This window comes from Caenorhabditis briggsae (assembly GCF_000004555.2).
Source record: "Caenorhabditis briggsae complete genome, chrX, whole genome shotgun sequence".
Taxonomy (NCBI): Eukaryota; Metazoa; Nematoda; class Chromadorea; order Rhabditida; family Rhabditidae; genus Caenorhabditis; species Caenorhabditis briggsae.
The window spans coordinates 15605782-15620231 of NC_013491.2; the positions used below are offsets into that span (position 1 = coordinate 15605782).

At 37.1% G+C, this 14450-nt stretch overlaps 5 protein-coding genes across 5 annotated transcripts; 3 read left to right on the plus strand and 2 right to left on the minus strand.

Moving 5' to 3' along the window:
• Positions 1–310: 310 nt before the first annotated feature.
• CBG27957 lies at positions 311–3009 on the plus strand (the record flags this gene model as incomplete). Its single annotated transcript, XM_045240250.1, has 4 exons — positions 311–419; positions 489–590; positions 2723–2784; positions 2833–3009. 4 exons carry the CDS (start codon positions 311–313, stop codon positions 3007–3009), a joined length of 450 nt encoding a protein of 149 aa, XP_045099689.1.
• Positions 3010–4396: 1387 nt separating this feature from the next.
• On the plus strand, positions 4397–5276 carry CBG27958 (the record flags this gene model as incomplete). The annotated part of the gene is made up of 4 exons (XM_045240251.1): positions 4397–4577; positions 4625–4723; positions 4781–4842; positions 5214–5276. 4 exons carry the CDS (start codon positions 4397–4399, stop codon positions 5274–5276), a joined length of 405 nt encoding a protein of 134 aa, XP_045099690.1.
• Positions 5277–6004: 728 nt separating this feature from the next.
• Positions 6005–7179, minus strand: CBG27959 (the record flags this gene model as incomplete). The annotated part of the gene is made up of 4 exons (XM_045240253.1): positions 6005–6034; positions 6082–6207; positions 6256–6336; positions 6382–7179. 4 exons carry the CDS (start codon positions 7177–7179, stop codon positions 6005–6007), a joined length of 1035 nt encoding a protein of 344 aa, XP_045099691.1.
• Positions 7180–8219: 1040 nt separating this feature from the next.
• Positions 8220–10448, plus strand: CBG15510 (the record flags this gene model as incomplete). The annotated part of the gene is made up of 6 exons (XM_045240254.1): positions 8220–8437; positions 8485–8685; positions 8728–8983; positions 9606–10001; positions 10044–10301; positions 10353–10448. 6 exons carry the CDS (start codon positions 8220–8222, stop codon positions 10446–10448), a joined length of 1425 nt encoding a protein of 474 aa, XP_045095723.1.
• Positions 10449–10499: 51 nt separating this feature from the next.
• Cbr-cyp-29A3 lies at positions 10500–13879 on the minus strand (the record flags this gene model as incomplete). The annotated part of the gene is made up of 8 exons (XM_045240255.1): positions 10500–10553; positions 10600–10886; positions 12437–12947; positions 12995–13174; positions 13221–13409; positions 13476–13594; positions 13661–13727; positions 13775–13879. 8 exons carry the CDS (start codon positions 13877–13879, stop codon positions 10500–10502), a joined length of 1512 nt encoding a protein of 503 aa, XP_045095724.1.
• Between the last annotated feature and the right edge of the window lie 571 nt (positions 13880–14450).

Genomic DNA, 14450 nt, shown 5'->3' on the forward strand with positions numbered 1-14450 from the left:
CGCCCAAAGCCCACGTCATGATTTTCCCTACAATATTTGAATTTCCTCTGGAGTCTCTCATTCAGTGATACCGGCTAGGAGCGGCTATTTCAAATCTTCTTTGTATGAATAATCAGCCTATCATTCCGACTCTTTCATCCTTTACCGGCGGCCGCCGTGTCTTTGTGTGCTCTCCGACACCATCATTGACTCCGCCCACTGTTAATGACCCTTACCTCTCAGTTTGAACTCTCAGTTTGAAAATTTGAGTGACCGAAACGGCATTCTTGTTAATATTTCTCGTTTTTATAAAGTTTTTTTTTTCAGGACCATGTCATATTGTCGACATGAGACTAGATTTTGCGAACTGGGATTGGCCCTGCGTCCTGCGAAGGAATTCTTGCCGCTCGAGTGTTACCTTTTTGGAAAGGTGAATAAAGGTAAATTCGAATCCATAGAAAATTAAAAGATGTAACCGGCTAAAAAATGTCATGATCTTTGTTTTTCAGAACTCGTCTCGCGAATGGTCCACCACAACAACACGTATCATAACTGTGACACTCAGCAGCAAATCGGACGTTTGTTGCTGATCATCAGGGAGAGAGAAACAAGTAAGTTAAGGGAGTCAGAATATTAGATGGAAAAGAGAGAGAGAAAGAGAGAGAGAGAAAGAGAGAGAGAGAGAGAGAGAGAGAGAGAGAGAGAAAGAGACCCAATTGACTTCTTCAACTTTTGTGGGATTTTCTGAGGCAAAGTTACATTTTCCAATGATCGGTGGCATCTCTAGAATCCATTTTCCACAAAAAAACCAAACTTAATGTCAAAAATCGCATAATTAGTACAGGCCGGGCAGGGCCAGGCTTTTTCCTGATTTTCGGGAACCCGACTCGCCCGGGCCTGAACTTTGAGCTGAGTTGACAAAATTTCGATAATCACAAAAACGAGATGATTGTACTCAAAATTAATGGTTTGCGTGTGCCACCATTCAAAAAAATTCGGTAACTCTGATTTTTTAGAATTAAATTTTTCCTGATATTTTATTTCAAAAATCTTTTCCAGAAATTTTCCGAAGATTTTTTTCGAAATATCTTGAAATTTCTTGAAAAATTCCATTTTTTCGAAAATTTAAAACTTCATAATTTCGGAGTGCTTTTTTTCGGAAAGCTTTGAAATATTGGATTATTCCAATTTTGAGAAACTTTCAATTCTTGACTTCCCGGAAAAATTTTGTAATTTCTGAATCTTTAAATAATTCTGATTTCGAAAATTTTGAAAATTCCAAATTTCAGAATTCCGGATTATTCTGATTTTGAAAACTTTGAGATTTCAGAATTTCGGAATATTCCGTAAAAAGTTTTGGAGTTTCGGAACTTCGGAAGTTTGGAATATTTCGATTTTCAAAATTTTGGACTATTTCTATTTTCAAAATCACGGAATTTCGGAATTTCGGAATATTCCGATTTCGAGAACTTTGTAGTTTCTGAATTTTTGGAATATTAAGATTTCAACAATTTTGAAATTTCCCATTTTTGAAAATTTTGGAAATGTAGAATTTTAGCATATTCTGATTCTGCAATTTCGGAATCTTTGGAATATCTCAACTCTGAAAATTTGCTCATTTCAGAACTTTGAAATATTTTATTTCAATTTCATAAAGTCAGAAAATACAGCTTTTGAAAATTTTTGGAATATTCCGAAAATGTAATATTTTTAAATACGGAATTTGAGAATAATCCGGAACCAAAAATTTTTGGAATTTCCGAATTTTAAAATATTCCGATTTTGCAAATTTTGGAATTTCTGAATCGATTTTGATTTTGGAATTTCTTAATTTTCAGATCATTTCTAATTATAAAATGTTCGAATTTCGGAATTTCGGAGTATTCTGATTTTGAAAATTTTTTTGGAATTTCTGATTTTGAAAGTTCTGGGTTTTAAATTTTCCGTTTTCATGATTATAGAATTTCGAAGTTTCGGAATATTTCAACGTTCCAACAATAATAATTTTTGAATCTTTGGAGTATTCCGATTTACAATATTTAAAAATTTCAAAATTTTAGAACAACTCTGATTTTCAAAACTTTAGAATTTCGGAATTTCGGAATATTCCGATTCTAAAAATTTTAGATTTTTTAGAATTCTAGAATATTCCGATTTTGCAAAATGCTGAACTTCCTAATTTTCTGAGTTTTCTAAATTTTAAATGTTCAAAATTTCAAAATATTGGAATTATCCGATTTTGAAAAATTCGGAATTTCAGATATTTAAAATATTTCTGGTTTGTAATTTCTGAAATTCTGAAGTTATGTAAAGTTTCGATTTTGCAAATATTGGAATTTCTTAATTTCTTACAGTTCCACATTGAAAATTTTGATATTTCCGAGTTTTGGAATATTCTGATTTTGAAAATTTGGAATTTTCCGGAATATTCGGATTTTCAACACTCTGAAAAAAAAAAACCAAAAAACCTTAGTTTAATTAGGAGGTGTTTGAAATCTTGAAAATAGAGAATTGTTCTTTCACCTGTTCGCAGAGCACTTTTCAATTGTCCAATATTTATGACTTCCACAGTTTTGAGCACTACTGTAGTTATCAGCACAAAAAATTTGACAGTTACTATGTGCCAAGAATATTTTCAAATTGTCAAAATCCCAGTTTTTGAGAGAGAAAAATTCAAATTGTTTTCTGAAATTTCTACCTTTTGCCTGTCATTAAAAAAAATTAAATATCGCAAAATTTCCAGCTCAAAACTGGCAACACAACGTCAAAAAAATCATCGACTACGTCGAAGTCAGAGTACAAGAGGTGGGTTGTAAGAGTTAATTATAGTCTGATCTCTCAATTATGTTTTAGCTGTTGCGTGTTGCTCAAAACCAGCCAGTGGCGGCTGCACCAGCGCCAGGACCATCACGAAAGCGACAGCACATGCGAGCGCCAGGACCAGCACCAAGAGAGGCAGCGCCATCTGCATCGGGACCAGTCATGATGCGAGAGCCAGCTCCATCGTCACCACCTGACGACGTGCAATAACCTTGACAATCCGCCGCCAGTCCCGTCCGTTCCCCCTCTCTTCTTTCAACCGTCATCCTTAATTTCGCATAGACTTCCTTCCGTAGAAAAGCATCAATAGAGAAGACATATGTTCCAACTGAATTTTTTCTACATGTGATCAGTTTTGGTTTTTTTCTTGAAACAAAAAACTATATATTTTATGAAATATCATTTTTCACATGATAGGTTTATTCCAGAAGTCTCATTTTTCGCAAATTTTCACCAGTTTCGTTTCTTGTGTTTTCCCTATTTTTTGCACTTTCCACAGATGTTTGTTTTGCTCTCTGTTCTTCTTCTTTTCAAATTGTACCCCTTACTGCAATTCTACTCCATATTCTTCTCCCCTCCCTCGTTTATACATCTTCTATAATTAATTCTCTTTTTGAACACACCGGTCTTCATTGCTGTTAACGGAAGTTATTGTTTTGTTGTCTAGGTTCCCGTATTTTTTGTCGCGTAGAGCTTTACTGTTTTTCGTGTCGACATCTCTGAGGAAATGAAGATTTATTGAGTGAAAACACATAGAATTAGGTTTGCGTTTTACATATGTGTTGTTAAAACACTACTTTCAAGTTACCTGCTTTCTTATTTATTTCACCTGCTCATAGTTTGGATTTCTTGAACTTTTTGAGGTTTATATAGCATGCGAAGTTTTTAGGGAAAAAGTTTACGTACCATAAAAACACTTTTATTCCGTTCTTTCCTTTTTTTGCCAACCATGGATACAAAAGTACGTACTTTGTGAGTCGAGTGTACATTTCAAAATTCGAATTTAAAACTGACGTATTTCTTTCTATTTTCACCTTTTTTGTAGCTATACTACTAATAGAGTAGAATTAGAAGTGACATGTTCGAAAAGTATAAATTGGAGCTTTTTTTTCCAAAATATTATAAAGAAAAAATTGGTGAATGAGAATATGGGCCCTGCTTTTCTCTTATATTTTAAAATAGAGCTATGTCCCATTTATAATTAATCAGGGGGCCCAAATAGGTGTTCCTTTAACCGACCACCCGGTGCCTTACCTATTTCTCCTCTTCCTAATTATAATAGATACTCAGGTGCCCGGGATTTTTCCCGCCGTTTCTGTCACGCTTGGCGGCTTATCCAACTAGTGTACCCCGCATAATCAGAGCAGTGTCTGCCTACATATATTTTCACCTTTCCATAGACACCTCTTATTTTTGGACCATTGGCTTCACATGATGTCTTTTTGCAAATGAGAGATTTCACTTTATTTTTGAAATTTATCATTTTGTATGTTTCTGGTTTGCGCAATGACATTCTTTTTATTTTTCAGTGGGAATTCTCCTACTATTCCTGTCGTTCCGTTAGACAACCATTTTCGAAAAATCTTTCTTTTTCAGAATGTGTGCCAAACGTTCCGCTGAACATTTCCGAGCAGAACAGACGACTTCGACATCGAAAAAACCATCGTTTTCCTACTGTAGCCAGACTCTCTGTGAATATGCGCAAGCTTTCCGAGATCCACTAAACCGTCACTTCGATATGGAAATGGCTCAATATCTCATCGGACCACTCAACATCAGTGAGCACTAATTTATTTTTCCCTAATCTGTTTTTTTTTAATTTCAGACCACATCTCGAGAAGCATGTACCACAACAACATCAATCACCAATGTACTACCGTTGAACAGATTGGTCGCTTGGTTGTTCTCATGGATTCTCGAAAAAGTAAGTGTGAACATTATGATTTTAAAAATCAATTCAATCATATGCTCATACTTACAGTGTATGGAGAAGAGTACAACACAAGTGAGGTGTTGAGAAAGGTCAGCGAAGCGGTTGAGAAGGTAAGCATATCATAGACACAAGAATTTTCTAAATAAAAGTAGTGGAGACAAATAAAGTGTGGTCTTAACGGAGAGGAAACAAGAAAGTCTTCGTGGTATTCTCGGGGAGAACATGTGCATTTCGACATAATGGTCTAGATTGCGCTACAGCTCCACGAAGCCTCAAATAAACGAAATTCTGAGAAAATTATGTTTTTGATGCCCCCACCCTCCTTTGAAAATCCGATAAAAATTAAAGAAGACGAAATTCCTTTCAAAACCCTCATTATCTAACTATTCTAGCTTTATGTTGCATTTTTCATACTTAGACATTGATTTTTTGGTAGCAGACGATCATTTCAAAAACTAATAAATTTATATTTCTTTTTCAGATCGAGCATTACTACTCTTCTCGTGGAATTGTTCCAGAAGTGACTTGCTTGAATCCACATTGACTTTTGGAAATCTTCAACTCCTCTCCTTACTATTCTTCTAATGTTCTCCATTTGCTTGTGTCCAACGGTTCATCTCTTTCCCCACTTCCCCATTCTGTGCATTGTTGTCTCCCTGTTTTTCTTGTGAATCTTTTCTCTGCCAATTTCCTGTCCACCTGATCGCCTTAAAAAGTTATTTTAACTTTATCTGCATTCTGTAGTACTGAATATGCACTTTCCAGTCCACCAAATCTTTTTTATTTTTTCACCAAAGGTTTTTTGCTGAATTTCATAAAGTTCTGAACATGTTTCCACTTTTTTCTTATTAAAAGTGTTACCGCTCCACCAGACTTGTGTGATCAAAGCTAGGTAGATTAGCGGGATAAATTGGGTAGACTGCGTCATTTTAGATTTTTGATCCGACCACACAATCTGATGGGACTGACCTAGGCCAAAGAAAAAAAAATTAATAAAAAAAATAAAAAAAAAATTAATTCTGGCGTTTGCTCCTGTTTTCTAGGAAAAAAGAAATTTTTCGGAATATTCAGGTTTCCGCAAATTTTAGGATGTTTTATGTTATGTTTGGCACTTGTGAAAATTCCGCAGCCTATTTTAAACTATTCTGTTGTTTCGATGTGGAAATAGGTAGTTGTAACTAATTTATTCCCCAAAAATTCGTACTTATTTATGTTTCCACAGCGTTGAACCTTATCAGCTGAGAAGGCCGGAAACAAATACATAAAGACGTCTTAAACTTGAGTTTCGGCGAATCGCATCAACTGAAAAGAGACTAGACGTTTTCAGAATATCTCGTTGACAAACTCACTTCAATTCTGTTGAATTCCTCATCATTCGGGGATTTCCAGCACGAATACCATTTTGGCTTGACCACTCTCCAATGAGAATTCTCGCCACAGTATCTGCAACCGTAGCAGCAATCACAACGGGATTTCTGAAAACACATTATGTGTTTTGCGTCGTTTTTGACATTTTTACTTACCTTGGAAATACGCTTGCTGACGAGGTACTGGCCCTTCTTGGTGCGTCTTTTCAAGAATGAAAATGTGGAACCTCCGGATCCCTAAAAATCAAATTAAAGTATTGAAATTTAGAAGACACAACTCACCAAGGACATAGAAATACGTCCTCTTTTGGCGACATTGATGTTGACGATAGTTGGCATAGCTTTTGGTGTAGCTGGGCCAAAAGAAATTAGAACTGGCGCAGAGTCGATAACCATAACCTCTGGAGGCGATTCAGTTGGATAAGTAATAGTTTGAACGATGGTGAGCTCATTGGATGGAATAGCTCCCACTGGAGTGCGTGGCAAACTCTCGAGTGGCTCAGCAAATGTTGTAGTCCGACGTGGTGAAGCTGGAGCTTGGATCAAAATGGGAGTTGCTTTAGTCGGAGAAGAAACCGCTCGTGGAAGCCCAGCAAGTAGTGGAAAGCCAGTTGGAGTTTGAGTTGAAACCGAAACTGAACTAATTGGTGGATTCAAAACTGTTGCGAGACTTTCAGCAGATGCCCAGCAAGACAATGGAACCTCAGAAAAACTGAAAACTGAAGCTGGTCGTTCCGCGGGATTCGGGACATCAGGTGAAACCAACGCTTGAGCAATGAGAGAAGGAACCGGAGGCTCGGTTGAAGTTAGAATCGGAGGTTGAGGAGTTGGAGGTGGAGTTGGATTCAATTCAGAAATCGCCATCCACTCATCATTCTGATCAGAATTCAACTTGGCCTGGAAAAAAGCCAGACGAGCCATCATTTGAGCCGATTGACAGCGATGAATTGGTTTACGTGAGAACGAGCTGGTGTCAAATCCACGTGGTGGTAGGTCAGCTCCAACCGCAGCCACTCCAGCACCAATTTGGACATCTCGATTCTGAAGGACTGGAATCCGGGATGGCAGGTTAGACGCCATCGGAGACTTCGAATATCACCAAGAAGAGGAAAGGAGGACGCATTTTTTGTGATCGTCTCTTTATTTATATAGTCGAAAATTAACATATTCGCTTTTATTTTTCTTATAAATATTTCCAAAGATTGTTCGCGTGGGCGGTGGCTCGAAAGTTTTGATGGGGTTATAAAAATAAGATGGATAAAAATTTTGGAGAGTTTAGAGATTATGGGGAAAATCATGAAAACGGTAAGTGACCAATGATCAGAAAATGGAGTTCCGACGACGTCTTCTGAATGAAGTCGAGTTTCAAAAATAGGATCGAACCGAATGTTTAGATCATATTAAATTTTTAAAATAGGACTAAATTTTTCAAAATCAAAAAATTCCAAACTTCCGAATTCCGAATTTTTTGGAAATTAGAATATTCCGAGATTCCCAAATTCCAAAATTTTGAAAATCAAAATTATGGACATTTTGGAAAATTGACCACTTCGAACATCCCTGTTGGTGTTATACTGTAAATCTCTAATAGAAACCCACAATACACTTTGATCTCAATTATTTCGGTTCCCGTGAAAGGCGTCCAAATTTTGTCAACTCATAATTATTCATCGTATTATCAATATTTTATTAGTTGGCAGATTTTTGAAATTTCTTAAAGGAACCGACATAAATGAGCTCAAAGTGCACACATAAAGTAAGTTTCTATTAAAGAATTATGGAATTTCTTTAAATTTTTAAATCTTTTTCTTTCAACTAATGATCTCTCTTTAAATTTTTAGCGGATTTCCCGATTGATCTTCGTATCAAATATATCAATTCACTATCAAAATTCACATGGTTCGCACTAAGTCATCACTGAAGGTCACAAAAAAAGAAAGAAAAAAGTGAAAGAACTTATCAAGAAATTAGTTCTTTGAACTAGACAGTGGCCATTTTCGAAAAAAAAAAAGATTCTATCTCTCATTGAACAAAAATAATAGGCGTGGACAAGTTACGTAGCCCAGAAATATTTTCCGACTCTTTAGAATTCTTTGAGATCAAGATCATTTTTCTTCAAAATGCCATTCGAAGTTAATCGATTCCATGCCCTTGTCTTTGTGACGTGGCAACTTGCTAATTTGGCTGTTGGTCAATATATTTTTAGCATTTTTGCGACATACGTACCGTCGTTTAAATGTGGGGATGGCCCCGTGACAAGAAATTGTCGCATATTTGAGACTTGCAACAAGTCTGAACTTGTCTTTGTTGATGAGATGTTCGCTTCAGCTGCCATTGAGTGAGTTTACGATTTTTCTACAAAATTAAAGGCATAATGTGTTTTAGATTTGAATGGGTTTGTTCACATCATAATGCCAAGTTCAACAGTATTCAATTTGTGGGTGTTCTAGTCGGAACGTTATTCTTTGGAATTGCATCCGATTACTTTGGGAGGAAACCGATAGGAGTTATTGCGATCCTAATTTCTATATGTTCTAGTTTTGCAACAGGAATGTCTCCAAATCAACACTTGCTATATGTAGCCAGGTGAAATTCAGTTTTATTATTTTCATAATTTAAGTTGTTTAGATTTTGTGGCGGACTATCTATTGCTGGAGTCTTGGTTGTGGTATGTGCTTGGATTTTGGAATCGATACTTCCTCATCAGAGAATGGTAGTTCGCGGGTTTTTCAATTGGGGCTGGACCCGTATCTTTACTACGCTCATTTGTTTTTTTGCCGGAGAATGGAGAATGGCATCTTATGTGTTTGCCCTATGTCTGCTGCCTGCTTTGTTTATGACAGTTTTTGTGTTACCGGAATCTCCAATATGGCTGCACAGCAAAGTGAGTTGGATTTTGAAAAATAAATGTTCCATTTTGTTTTGCCAGTCAAGCCAATACAAAATCTCTAACAGGAAACTATCTAACTTACTATCAATTTTGAGCCAATTTTTCTTGGCTTCTGTAAAGAGTATCGAAAAATGTTTCACTGACAAAACATTTCTCAAACTCCGATAGACGTGTTTTTGGAGCCAAACTTTTTCATCGCAGCCAAAAACAATTAGGTTCATATTCGACTGCCGCTATGCATATCTATCATAAATCTATCACCGCTATGCAAATCTATCATAAACACACTAATAGAAGGCCACCTCATACTTGTACCTTGAGCTCAATTATCTCAATTTCTGTGAAAGGTAACAAAAACTTGTTAACTGATAAAATGTTTTAAATGTTATTTCTAACATTTTATCAGTGGACACATTTTGGATATCTTTCATAGAAATTGAGATAATTGTGCACGAAGTAAAATTATAGAGTGGCCTTCCCTTAGAGTCTTTACGGTATTACAACTCAAACCGGTTCAATTGCTTGATGTGAAAAAAAGAAAATTACAAGTACACATGATCTGAACTTTTTCGCTACTCCTATTGCTTTTTTCTAATGTGTAGGTCACTTTTTCCAGGGACGAATTACTGAGATGATAGAAACTGAAAAGTATATGGCTGAAATCGCCGGGGTCCCCTTCGTTCCAGTTGAGCATCATTTGATTGAATCGAAGTCTTTCTGGGCTGTTATCAAAACGAAAGGAACATTTTTCAAGCTCTTTATCCTATGGATCTTCTGGTTTGGAGTTGCTGTTTGTGGTTTTTCAAACGACTTGAACTCGGGAAAATTGGTAGGAAACCTCTACATGAATCAAATTCTCTTCGGAATTATTATTGTCATTTCGAAAGTTGTTCTTCTTTTCGTTGACAAAAATTTCGATTGGTTCAAGAGAAGAACTCTTCACCAAGGTTCAATCGCAGGGACTGTTCTTTGTTTTGGAGTTTTGGGCGCTATGTGTCACAATCACTATCACGTGGGTTATTAGAACTGGTCTCCTCCAAAATCATGATTTTAGGGTACTGGAGTCCTTGTAGTGTTCTTGATTGGCACTTTGATGATTGAGTACACCTGGGATGCAGTATACTTGATTACTATTGAGTCAATGGAAACATCGTCAAGAACAAGTACATCTGGAAGTTGCTCTTTCTTGGCAAGGATGGGAAGTCTGGTCGCTCCGATCCTCACCCATATCAGCACATGGTGGCCACTGGTTTTCTACATAACAATCATGGTCATTGGAAGTATCACTTTTGTGATTTCCTACTTCTTTTTGGTTAGTTTCTTAATTTCCTTTGTGTACTTTGAAAATTACACAAAATTACAGGAGGAAACAAAAGACGTTGATCTGGATGAAGTTCACATAGAAAAGAAAGAAGTATCTCCTGATGAAATTCCTATGCTTGATATGAAGGAAGCATAATTTTAAGTTTTTATTTATTAATCGTCGACAAGTGTACACTTTATATAAAATTTAATTTCTTCTGATCAATTTCACGGGAATCCCATGTGATGGTCTTGCTACTGCCTGAAATAAATATTGTATTTTTAACTGATTTTTTAATTTTCCCTACCTCAAAAACTGGTTTCGTAGAATTGAAACCAGCCATTGGCTCCAGCCGGAAATTTTTCAAAATATAGATCAACATCACTTTTTCATTCATTTGCGCGAATTTCTGTCCAATGCAGTTACGAAGGCCGGCAGAGAAAGGAATGTAGTCGTATGCGTAACGCTTTGCGATTTCGTCTGGTAGAAAACGGTCAGGGTCAAACTTGTCTGGGTCGGGGAAGGCCTCGGCGTTTTTATGAAGAACCATTGGAGCAATTGCTACGTTGGCACCCGATGGAATTGTGTAACCGTCTATAAAATTGGTATTTATTAGGGGTTTGCAAAAGTAATGCGCGTTTTTGATGCAACTTCCTTTTATTGTAAAACCAAAACAAGAGATCATCAATCAATAAGATATTCTCCATTATTGTTTACTACTTGCTGCCAACGTGTGCGCAATTCAGCGATGCCTTTCTTGAAGAACTCCTCTGGCTGTGACTCGAAATAGTCCGCCACCCAAATTTGCACTTCTTCACCGCTTTCGAATTTTTTCTCGGCCAGATGATGTTGCATGGATCGGAATAGGTGATAGTCCGATGGTGCCAAATCGGGACTATATGGCGGATGAGGCAGCACTTCCCAGCCCAGCTCCTGAGTTTTCTGCTGAATGATTTTTGCAGTGTGTGGTCGAGCGTTGTCATGGAGCAAGAGTGTTGTCGAAGTGTCCACGCCTTGGCGTTTGAGAGCTTGGTCCACACGGTCTAGCTGATCTTTGTAAAGGTCCGCATTCACCGTTTGACCAGGTCTCAAAAATTCAAAACGCACGAGACCTCGTGTGTTCCACCAGACACATATCATCACCTTCTTTCCGTGGATGTCCGGTTTTGGAGTCGGTTTAGAGGTCTCGCCAGGACTCAGCCACTGTTTTTTTCTCCCATTATTTTCCCACTGAATCCATTTCTCATCCGATGTCAAAATTGAATTGAAGAAACCACGATTTTCGCATCAGAATATTGGCAACTTCAACACGTCTTTCCTTGTTCGAATCGGAAAGCTAATGAGGGAACCATTTTCCACATCTGTTTGTCTTTCCGATTGCATGCAAATGTCTGGAAATTGTGGAAAAATCGCAGTCGAACTGCTCAGAGAGACTGAGAGTAGTTTGGCAAGGATCCACTTCAATTGCTGCTCTCAAGGCATCGTTGTCCACCTGCTCTGGACGACCAGGGCGCGATTCATTTTCCAATCTTTCATCTCCGCTCCTGAAGCGCTGAAACCAGCAGCGACACTGACTTTTGGATATAGCTTCTTCACCAAATACAGGAGAAAGCAAGCGGTGAGCTTCGGCAGCCGATTTTCCTTCCTTAAATTGGTGCCACAAAAATGCTCGAAGGCAAAATTTTTGGTCGGATATCTTCTAGAATGTTTTTCTTAATAGAAATCAAATTAAAACAGCAATATAATATAACAAAATGAAGCCCAAGAACGCGCTTTTTAAAACAAAAAAAATTGAACACAAACCGTTTGTTTTGGATGAGATACAAAACACCAAACTTGACGCGCATTACTTTTGCAAACCCCTAATAGAACAATGTTTTATAATTGAGATCGTTTTCCGAATATCTTGTTTGCTCTAACAGAAGCACACTTTATACGTGCACTTTGAGCTCAATTATTTCTTTTTCTATGAGTGATATCAAAAATTTGTCAACTAATAATATGTTGGTGATGTTATGATAGATAAATTGTGAGTTGGGCATTTTTTAATATTTTTTAAAGGAACCGAGATAATTGAGCTCAAAAAGCATATATTCGATGGGAGCCAATACGGTATACGGTTTCTCGTTTCATTTCAAACTCACCGATCTCCATATCATTGATCAATTTTCTCTGAAGCGCAGGAACTGGGATCGTTTGTCGTTTCGATTCTTTCAACACTCTTTCAGTGTAATCCAACTTGCTGAGACCTTCCGTGGTTACTTCCGTATGAGGGTCCTCTCCGAAAATAGAAACCAATTCTTCATAAACCTTCTGTTGAATATCCGGATGGTGCGCCATGTTCCAACACATCCATGAAAGAGCAGTAGTTGTTGTGTCGTGTCCAGCAAACATGAAAGTATCAACTTCCTGTCGAATATCTTCATCTGATAAGATATTTGCTTCTCCGCTGCTCAATAGAATATCCAAGAAATTCATTTTCCGTTTTGATGTTTCTTTCTCAACTTCTCCGGACGCAATGGCAGCTTGTCTTTCCGCAATAACATCTCCGGTGAATTTCTTCATAGTGTGCAAATACTCGTCTTTTTGCTTTTTCAATCCCAGTGCCCAGTAGATAAAATCGAACTCGTACAGAGGATTCAAAGCATGTTGTATCTAAAAATTATTCTTATTTTGCATTGCTTAAACTAAGTAGGACTCACAGCTAGAGTATTAAATCCTTCCACAGCCTTCACGTAGGGATGCTCATGATAGTATTGTGCATTGACTTTGGTGCCCATAGCAGCTCCGCAAATGACATCTAGGGCACATCGCTTGATGTACTCAAACATATCAACGGTTTTACCAGACTCGGCATATTTATCAAGACACTCAATCATAATCTAGAAAGATAATTTGGCGCGTCACGCATATTTCATTTGAACTCACTTTAGATTCTTCGTTGAACACTTCCAGATATCCTTCAAGTTTGGCAAAGTGAAAAGTTGGAGTGAGAAGTTTTCGATGTGTCCTCCATCTTTCACCAAATCCTTCTACGAGAACTCCTCCTCCGAACCATGAATAGTAGAATTTGTAGTCGTCTCCTTTGTTTAGTTCTGTTGTGGATTCTAGGACTTTCTGGAATAGTTTTTTTAAAGTGGAAGGATTAATTGAGTACAAGTTCAGATTGAAAAAGAAACTAACCGCGAGAGCTTTTCCAGTCAATGGCCAAACGTACAATTTGTCAAGAAAACGATATCTTATAACATTCTTTCCTTTGCTCCTAAACTCATCGGCAGTTTTGCGGAAAATTTCGTAAATTTCTGAAAGTTTACACATATGATGTGTCTTTGAAATAGTCTTTGTGATGTTAAGATTGCCTCACGCACCCGCTGTATTCTTTCCACTGAAAGCGGAGACGTTACCGAAAATCGGGTGAGCTGGTGGACCGGGGATCTGGAATACACAATGATTAGTTTCAATATATATATTCTAAACAATACCGTATCATCACATTTTCTGAATTTTTGAAGGTTGGAAATCTTCTTCCAAAGTGTTGCTATGATAACCAGTAGTAGTGCTACAAGAGCAGGAATAAGAAAGGCCATTTTTCTGCCGTATGTCTTCAGATAACACGCATGACTTATATACCTCTGAATTTAGTTCTATCGGACACACCTACCTCCCTCGACTACAAGTGTAGTGTATAAAAATGTAAACTGACCAAAAGGTAGACTCTAGGCTGATCAACAGACAAATGATGCGAAATAGTGGACACTAAGTGGTAATCAGTCATTCTTATCGCATTGAAAACGGGTTTCCTCGCATGTGTTTCCAAGAGATCATTGTTTTTGTTTGTGAGAACAGACGAGAAGATTGGGTATCAAATAACGAAACTAATTCGAATTTGTTAAAAGATGAGAAATGGTAATTTGAATGATCGAGAAAATGTTTGGTTTCCAGTCTTTTTTCTTCCTTCTTTTTTAAAAATTTTCAGGGTTCATTGAAAAAATAAGAGAATTTTCTGCCATATGAAATAGTGGCCAAAAAAATGGTGTGTCGAAAATATATTTTTTACAAAATTTTAGAAAAGTTCCTGAAATTCCCTGAAATTTGAGCAATTGTCTGAGATTTGTCACCTTTGAAGAATTTGTCGGTTAAACGGAATAAAGTGCAGTA